At 35.4% G+C, this 10,174-nt stretch overlaps 1 protein-coding gene across 1 annotated transcript in view; it reads left to right on the plus strand.

Annotated features, from left to right (window-relative positions):
- Positions 1-2,771: 2,771 nt before the first annotated feature.
- The window catches only part of LOC107590550 (protein bicaudal D homolog 1-like), a 30,466-nt gene continuing 23,063 nt past the window's right edge, over positions 2,772-10,174 (plus strand). The window contains exon 1 of the mRNA XM_016279359.1: positions 2,772-3,272. Coding sequence (XP_016134845.1) covers positions 3,048-3,272 — 225 coding nt within the window. The 5' untranslated portion in view covers positions 2,772-3,047. The remainder of the gene's footprint in view (positions 3,273-10,174) is intronic.

The raw sequence follows: 10,174 nt of genomic DNA on the forward strand, positions 1-10,174 counted from the left end.
TTAAGATTTTCGGGATGTAAGGAAAAACTGAATAATTCATGTGCTGTAACTAAACTCAAACTGTTCTTTATTTTAATCACTTATTAGCTTTTTGGATTTGTGATTAATGAATTTATATAAAGGAAGAAAATATTGAAATATTGAGGTGATTAAAATAAAAGAAGCAAATATAAATGTGTTCTCTCTCTCTCTATATATACAGTGGGGCAAAAAAGTATTTAGTCAGCCACCAATTGTGCAAGTTCTCCCACTTAAAAAGATGAGAGAGGAAATTGTACACATGTATTTTTATTATGTGAAATTTGAGGGACTCTGATTGTAAAGATGACATTTATCACAGTAAATCAACAAAGTTATGTCAGAACTAGCTCTTACTATTTATGCCATAGAAAGATATGGTCAAAGTAGTCAAGAGACTCAAGAATAGAAAAAAAGGTTCGTTTAAAAGTGATTCTTTGATTCTTTTAAATCACGTGGTCTCTAACATCATGATTTAGTCAATTACAATTCATTTCTTTTTTGTATAAATTGCAATTTAAAATTTAGTTTGCAGAAGCTGATGTTATGTTAAGGTTTCTCATGGGATGGTGAATAAAATGTAGCATTTATGATTTAATTATTATAATTGCTTGTTATTATAGGCCTACCCTTACCAAAAAGTAGTATACTTCAAGTTTATTTTAGTAAGTATACTTAAGTAAAGTTCAAGTATATTTTTAAGTATACTTTATGTAGTAAGTATACAAATATCAGTGTACTAGTAGTATACTTGTAAGTGTACTATTTCAATACTCCTTGGGACTAAATTGGCCCACTTTCTAGTATATAAAAGTATACTTTTAAGTATAAGTATAACAGTAGTAAACTTTGAGTACACAACTAGTTTACATCAAAATGTTTCGTTTGTACTGCAACTATACTAAAAGTGAACTTATAGGTACTAGTTAGTTTACTAATTAAATACTTGTAGTAGCATTTTTAGTACACTTTGAAGTATAGTCTCAGTAAACTAGTTTAGTAGTTTTATGCTGCAAGTATACTCGTAAGTTTTCTTTAAGTGAACTTTACATCATACTTTAAGTATACTACTATGTCCCTATTAAGGTATGTAAAAAATATTAATTTGTATATATTTTGTTACATGAATATCTGAACATACAAAACATCAAAAGAACAGGGTATCTGCTTGTAAACAAAAATATTTTATTCTAGCTTCATGCATTCTTTTTTTAAACACTTGAATGTGGATAAGTTTCAGAAATAAAAAATAAAGAAATAAACAACATGTTGAACAAAAAGCTGAAAAAAGATTATGAATTGGATTCAGAATGATAATCAAAACGTAGATGGAGTCGATCAACACCCCAAAGCTTGACAGTCATTATTACCTCTTCATTGGTCGACATTTTATTCCATAATGTTACACAGTTTTGATGCTGTTTTATGTCTGATGATCGTGTTAGATTACATGTGGAAGCATCTGTTGTTTCGGTTTCTTCTTCACTTGTGTTTTTTGGAAATTCTGTACAAAAGATGTGTACTTGCACCCCTACCGTATAACAATGAAAACACGGATTCTAGGAGCACAACTATAGCTCAAATATATTTAGACTTTTTCTAAGTATAGGTCAAGTATACTTAAATGTCATTTTAAGTATATTTCTGAGAAGCACATAAAGCCCATTTCTGAGAAGTACATAAAAAGTAGACTAAAAGTATACTTTCCTATTTTTAGTTTAAAAGAAGTATACTAATAGCACACTTGAATAAACTTCTTTTTCGTAAGGGTATTCATAAAGTCAAATGGAATGAAAAAAGGCCTATCTTTGAACGATTGAAAAATTACATTAAAGTGTATTTGGAAACAATATCTAAAAGTAAAAACTTGAAAGCAATGCGAATTATGCAGCTGTTTAATGTGCACAATGATTTGTTTCTGTTTGTAAAATTTGCAAGGATCTCCAAAAACAAAAACACTGAAAAGATCCGACTCGAAAGAATGATTCAGTTGCGAATCGGTCGTTGAAGTTTAATACATAGCCTAATGGCGAAAAGACACTGTTTTATTATTAAAGCGGCTTTGGTATAACCAGAGGCGGACAGTAACTAAGTACATTTACTTGAGTATTGTACTTAAGTACACTTTTTGAGTATCTGTACTTTACTTGAGTATTATTTTTTCTGGGAACTTATGACTTTAACTTCACTACATTTGAAAGACAAATATTGTACTTTTCACTCCACTACGTTTCTATCAAGATCCTCAAAGTAGAAAGTCGTTAGCAGCTTTGAAAGTCAGTGGGGGATTTCTTTCTTCTCTTAAAAACTCTTTTTAAGTCTTTTTTTCAGACAGTTTATCAGTAATCACTCTTGTAGGGCTGCATGAAGTGATTTCCCAACATTTTCTGAACACTGACCAGTTGCAAATGTGATATTTATTTACAACAATTCAATAATAAGAAGTTAATATTGTGGTATATGTTAGAAACAATATTGTCATCAAACCAAATGACCTATCGTTGATTATAAGTGTATAGCCTATAATAGCTATGACAAATGAGTAAGTCATAAATAATTAATAAATGCGAACAAATAAATAAGCCTACTGCAAGCTCATGAATATTAATGACGCAATGTGACGTTCCCCTACTTGATAGGCTGACGATCTCACCGCTTATGAATATTCAGTAGGAAGGTTACTAAGCAACGGCGGCGCTACTTAATTCATATGCATGAGCACGGGCTTCGGGAAGGGCTGCAGCAAGATGCGCTGACGTCACAGCAGGAGGAGAGCCGAAGTGAGTTGGGCCACATTTCTGCATCCTAGTGATGATGGCGTCCCAACACCCATGATCAAGCAGAAAAAGAAGAGGAAGAAAGAAAGAAAGCGAGGCCCTTTTCAGCTCGAAATGAGTTCGGACTTCAATTCATTCGTCTTTTGTTGTTAATATGTCTGGATCATTCACTTTGTATTGGAGGTTCGGGTAAGGTGCAGGTGCCTCCATCCATCCGTCCATCCAGCGCAGTGGAGGGGACGGGCCGGGCCGATGGCTGCTGGGGGAGGTGGAGGAGGATGCGGGGAGTCGGTGGATCATTACCGGGCGGAGGTGGAGCGGCTGACGCGCGAGCTCGCGGAGGCGAACCGGGAGAAGGTCCGGGCGGCGGAGTGCGGGCTGGTGGTCCTGGAGGAGAACCAGACCCTCAAGCAGCAGTATGCGGAGCTCGAGGCCGATCAGGAGACCCTCAGACAGGAGCTGGAGCAGCTGCAGGAGGTACAGCTCATTCTCCTCTTATAATCACTGACGCTCCTTTTGAAACAAAGGCCTACTGTGGTTTTATGTTATAGGACAGAATAGAATTAAATGGAAAACAACTGAAAACAAGAAAGTAGAATAAGAGTGTTGCCAAAAATCTGGTCATGTCTTGTCGTTATGGAATAGAATATTGCCAAGAAATATGTTTCGTTATGTAATGCTATGGGGAAAAAATAGAAATCAATAGAATTGAATGTTGGCAAAAATCTGGTCATGTCCTGTCATGTTATGGTATAGATCATTGCCAAGATATGTTATAATATGATGTGTTATGGGAAATATTAGAATACAATAGAATAGACTATTGCAAAAAAAAATTCTGTTTATCAAAAAGAAAGAGTAGAATACAATAGACTATTGCAAAAATCTGTTCATGTTATGTTTGGATTAGAATATTGACATATTATGTTTTTGAAAATAATAATAAAGTATAGAATATTGTAAAAAAAATCAATCTGGTTATGTTATTGAATAGAGTAGACTTTTGCAAAGACTCTTCATGTCATGTTATGTTTTGGATTGAATATTGTCAACATATATGTTCTATTATTTTGTGTTATGTTATTGAAAAGAATTTAAAAAAAACAATGTAGAATAGAATATTGCAAAAAAAATCAATCTGGTTATGTTATTGAATAGAGTAGACTTTTGCAAAGACTCTTCATGTCATGTTATGTTTTGGATTGAATATTGTCAACATATATGTTCTATTATTTTGTGTTATGTTATTGAAAAGAATTTAAAAAAAACAATGTAGAATAGAATATTGTCAAAACTCCAGTAATGTTATTATTGAAAAAGAGTAGAATACAATAGACTATTGCAAATAAATAAATAACATGAATAAAAATAACTAAATAAAATAAAAATGCAAATCTGTTCATGTCATGTTGTGTTTTGGAAAAGAATATTGAGAACATATTGAAAAGTAAATAATCGAATATTAGAATGGAATAGAACAATAGAATAGAATATTGTCAAAAATCAAAAAGATAGATTGACATCCAAAACAGTAGAAAGAATTGTAGAATAGAACAGAACAGATTATAGCGGAAGAAAAATTGCAAAAATTTGATTTTTTACTATTTTAACTATGAACATGAAACTTAAAAAAGCAAAGCAAGTGTAATTGATGTCCTGTAAATCATACACACTAGAGACTGTGCTGTACTGAAACTGCAGTTGTGGTATATCAGAGAGTGTTACAGCAGAAATAAAGCAGTCAGTGGCAGTGATTTTGCTTTGATGGCCTTGTACGACAGGAAATATCATCCATCTTCAGTGGAGTCTGTGCCCTGGCCTGAATAATATATGTTGTTTTGTGGCTCTCTAGTGTTCTCAAAGATTGTGTGTCTGCTCAAGCCTGTTTGTTTGCAACATTTACTTGCTTGCGACATTATTTAGTTCTAATTATGTACTTTTAAATCCTCAGCAGCTGTCTCAAAAGATTTGAGTAAGCAATAATAGTTTTGCAGCTTGTTAATGTTACAGATTTGCTGAAGACTCGCAGAGTAAATGATGTTCTTGACTAATGCGTTTCATCACACAGTGCATCCTCGTCTATATTCCCACAGTCTGAGTTTATTCATAGCTTCATTAGTAGAGCCAGCATACTCTTGCTGACTGCAGTGGACCGTGCTGAAGGTTAGCACAGGGCGACGGCTGCCAGCAAACACACTCACGGATAATAATAAGATTGACAGAGTCACATAGAAACGCGTCTGATTCGGGAGTCCTTCATATGCACTTGAGTACAAAGACTGTCATTGAACCCTCCCCCCCCCCCCAAATCCAAAGCGAAACTAAACGAAACTCTAGAGTGGATTGATTTAAAGTGAAGTCTGGTTTGATTTATGATTATGTTTTAAAGAATCATTATAATCTTAGCTTTTCTCGGATTGGAGCTGTTATAGATGAAAATAAGAACATGTGATTGAAAATGAGAATTGCAGGCTTTGCTAATACACTCAGCAGATATTTAATTGGCTGCTTCGGTTCTCCGTTAAATCTCAATGAACTGTATTGATCGTTGACTAACAGATCGGCTCTGCGCTGGAAATTGGCCAGAAATTTGGCATTTAGCAATTTTCTTCTGTGTCTTCTGTATGATGTTGTGAGGACTGGGACGAAAGCCATCGATATTGCATGATATTGCATGTTATAATCATAACTATTGGGTAAAATATTTCATTTTTATTCAGGTCGAACTACATTTGATTGGGTTGGAGCTGTTATAGATGAAAATAAGAACATGTGATTGAAAATGAGAATTGCAGGCTTTGCTAATACACTCAGCAGATATTTAATTGGCTGCTTCGGTTCTCCGTTAAATCTCAATGAACTGTATTGATCGTTGACTAACAGATCGGCTCTGCGCTGGAAATTGGTCAGAAATTTGGCATTTAGCAATTTTCTTCTGTGTCTTCTGTATGATGTTGTGAGGACTGGGACGAAAGCCATCGATATTGCATGATATTGCATGTTATAATCATAACTATTGGGTAAAATATTTCATTTTTATTCAGGTCGAACTACATTTGATTGGTTCTTTTTGGTATTGAATGAATTATAAGTAAATTGTAAGTATGCTTTGAAATTTAGAATCAGTATTTCTAACCCTTTTATCCACTATATTGGATAAATAGTTCTATATTCTAGCATTGCTTATGTATACACACACACACACACACACACACACACACACACACACACATACAAGAGAAGGAAGATAGTGTAAGTATGAATTATAAGTAAATTGTAAGTATGCTTTGAAATTTAGAATCAGTATTTCTAACCCTTTTATCCACTATATTGGATAAATAGTTCTATATTCTAGCATTGCTTATGTATACACACACACACACACACACACACACACACACATACAAGAGTACAAGAGAAGGTATCTTAGAAGATAGTGTAAGTCTACCTGTGATGCCTGTAAAATAAAATGTAGTTTTTTTTTTTATTGTCATTAATGAACATTGCTCATATAAGTTCCTGTAATATGCATTTTATTGGTAATTATCTGTATTTCCCGGTGTATGCAATAGTAATGGTAATCTGAGGCATACCAGATGATGAAGGCATCTGCTGATATATTATTCATAAATGTCTGTTTCTGACATTCAAGACTACCCATCGGCCTGCTACGATTAGCTGCTACTATAACCTGAGAACAGCAATAATATGTTTAAAAATGAAACTATATATACTGTATATAGAAGAGCTGACCCTTTATATATAATCCATCCATACATATATATTAATATAAAAGAAATATAAATTTTTTTGCAAAAGCATGTTTCCCAGAGTCCTTTCTGTTTCCTTGGCAAACCCACAACCCGGTGAGTACAGAAGCTTCCAGGAGCCTCATGTGACCTTCCCAAGAATTCCCGTTACAAACGGCCATTCATACTGCTGTTAGTGCACAACTGAGTATTCCCTTCATAGTGAGCAGGAGTTCGTTCAAAAACTGCTTTATAGTTGTTTACTTGCATTCCACTGAGCATATGAATCATTCAGAGCGAATCTCACAATCACGTTTCCCACAGTCTTTCATAATGAACAAGAAAAGCTGACACTTTATTGGCTGATGCCGGTTTACCTCCATTTGCAATATTGGCAGAACATAGCAGTGTCTGTTGTGGCTTGTAAGCTGCCAATCAAACACAACATCAACAGTTGTTCCTTCAATATCACAAATACAAGCAAAACACACTCGGTTACGTCTTTGATATACAGCCAGTCCTCAGTATGGCTTGTGAGAGCATTTTTTACTCCGACTGAGAGTCTTCTGAAGGCTTTGAGGATTGAATCTGGTTTAGAGCGATAACACCTAGGGATATTTGAGGTTGTGCTTTATTCAAGTGGAAAAAGGAAAGTTTGAGAAATAATGGGTTCTTGTAATCCTAGTGATGCATTTGAATGTTTTTGGAGGATTGTATACTTAATTTGATTGCTGTAATGGCTTATTATTAGGGACATTTACACATTAACTGTAAAATGTTTACCTATTCGCTGTTGATGAGATGTTTGGACTCATAGAACTGCATTTGCTAATTGCTGATTGGTGGTAATATGCTTTATGCTTTATGCTGAAGTTGTTTCCAGATGAGAAAATCACTCATTTCTAAACTGGGGTTGGTGTTTCCGGCGGTGCATCATGTGTGGCTGGTAATGTACGTCAGATGAAAAATGCAGAGGTGCATTAGTTCAGAGCTAAAAGCATCAGTCGGTGGAGAAGCATGTGTCATATGCAGAGATGCTTTAATGCAGCTCAAGTGTGAATGTGTGCAGATTTTCCTCACGTGGACAAGATTTTAGAATATGTATCCAAGATAACCATGGGCAAACCATGATATGAAGTGATGAAACAATAGTGTTGAATGAAGACAAAAAGGTGCTTTGTGACATTTAAAGCATCCACTTTATCTTTTGAAATTATCCAGTGACGGATCTCTTCATGCCATGTTCCTGAAGTGCTCGGGCCAGAGCTTGGAGACATTGAGTTATGAATTATGGATAGGACAGATCCAGGCACTTAGGGGCAGACATGTGAACATCAGGTTGTATAATACGCACAGAGAAACATTTGCTGCATAATTCACGTGATGAGTGATGTCATGCACTTGGCTTCATTAAAAAAGTACCTGGGTGAATCTTGCATATCCAGGTCACATTTAACACTAAAATCATGAGTAAAGACAATGTTAAATTAATTTGCATAAAGAAAACAAAGCATATTTTAGGGCCAAGGAGATTTGTTTTTTTACAAGATTTAAATTTTACATTATTTTCTTGCAATCACATATATTTAGTAAATTGTCTTTATTTTTAAAGATGTCATTACTCTAATTCAATGTAAATCATTTAAGCAATTTATCAATCTATTATAGATTAAAATATAATCTATAAAATATATTTACATACATTTTTATATAATTAAATATATAATTTATATATAATTTTTTTTTTGCAATTTAAATTTAACATTATCTTCATTAGGATCACATTTAAACTCTCCAAATGTCCCAGTCATTTTACATGTAAGTTTTTTTTAATAGTTTTTAATTCTGTTTATGCTCAAAGGTGTCATTATTGTACTACAGTGTAAATAATTTAAACAATATATTTAAATAATATCTTTGCCAATCTTTATTATTTAATAAAAATGTATGAAATATATATTATTATGTATATTTAATATTAGTTAAATATGCTTATAATTCATGAAAAGCTCACAGTATGAAAATATGCTTCACTTCCTTTCATCAATATAGTCTTTTTTTCTTTTTCTTTTAATTTTGTGATGAATTTTAACTTGGACAAGTTGGTAAGTTTTTGTTAAGCATAACTGCTTATTTTATTGGCTCTCTCTGATTCAAATATGATATGTTAACTGTTGTTGATCATATACAGAAATTCAAATATATACCAGTTAATACAGGTGCATCTCAATAAATTAGAATGTCGTGGAAAAGCCCATGCCAGACATGGAGGCATCGTTTCCACCAGCTCTGTCTCACAAACACTGAGCAATATGCATCTAAGAGTCATCATGTTTCTATTGCAGATCTAATTCCTGTACAGAAATAAACTGACTTTGAGCTGGTTTGGAGCTCTGCTGCAGAGTGGGTCACATATAAAGGTTCACTGCGGCCGACGGGCCTTCATATCGATCTGAGTGTCTGTGTGGAGCTCTCTACAGAAAATGATAAGGCTCAGCTTACCGCCTGACTGTCACAGCGCCAGCAGACATCTGAAAAACCCACTGACACTGTTTAAACTAGACAGACAGACAGATAGATAGATAGATGGGATCATGGGAAATGTGCGCTGCGCTGAATGTGGAGAGAGAGACAGACAGACGGAGGGAGAGAGGGAGGGCTGCTGTGCTTCAGCTTTGTCTGTGCGAAGAAAGAGAATCTCCTGGGTGATTTTCACAGTCTGTGTGTGTGTGTGTGTGTGTGTGTGTGTGTGTGTGTTTGGTTTCATGCACTCAGCTGGAGAGATCTGTCGAAGTTCACTTTACTTGAAACAATTCAAACAATAATTAGAGGAAGTATGATATTTTTTTGACGGCCGATGCTGATTTCTTAAGCCGGGCATACACTGTGCGATTTCCGCAACGTTTTTGTTAAATACCAACTCTCACAAGTAAATCGCATGCGAGGACAAGCAAAAGCTCAGGATTTATGTGCTCACACTATACGGTCCATTCGTCGAGATGCAACGTGACTGCTCACATTATGTGCGAAATAAATACGTGGGACCCCCCAAACCCGGAACTGTGTAGCCTCCATCGCTTCCGTCCAAACCACACGTCATGTCGCCATGGTCAAACGGCGACAGCAAACTCTCCCTGCGTTCCATTCGGAAGGGCTCATCCCTATACCCTAATCCCTTCAAAGGGTTTACCCTCCGGAGTGAGAGCTTCGAAGGGTTGAAGGGTGTAGGGGCCCAAACAACTGTTTCTTGAAGTGCCCTTCTGCGTCATCATCTCGTGCCAACATGGAGGCGCCGTCATCATGCAAAGAATCTGCGCAAAGGATCATGGGAGCCCAAAGTGTCCATCAGTTGTACCCTTCGAAATCCTTCATTCTGAAGGGCCCTTTGAAGTGGCCAGTTTTGAGCTTTGAAAAATGGCAAATATCGGCCGATATATCGTTGACCGCTAGATGAGATGCACAAGAAATTAATCCTACACACAAGAGCGTTTTAAGGACAAAAACCTGATGGATGTCTTGAAATACGTCATCTGAACAATGTCTTGATTTGAAAATAATTCCCAAGGTGGTGATGCAGCCACGACGTAAAGCATTATTTTCTACTAATTCAACGGGCCATCGTCAATTATT

Source organism: Sinocyclocheilus grahami, unplaced genomic scaffold, assembly GCF_001515645.1.
Source record: "Sinocyclocheilus grahami isolate Dianchi unplaced genomic scaffold, SAMN03320097.WGS_v1.1 scaffold129.1, whole genome shotgun sequence".
NCBI classification, from domain to species: domain Eukaryota; kingdom Metazoa; phylum Chordata; class Actinopteri; order Cypriniformes; family Cyprinidae; genus Sinocyclocheilus; species Sinocyclocheilus grahami.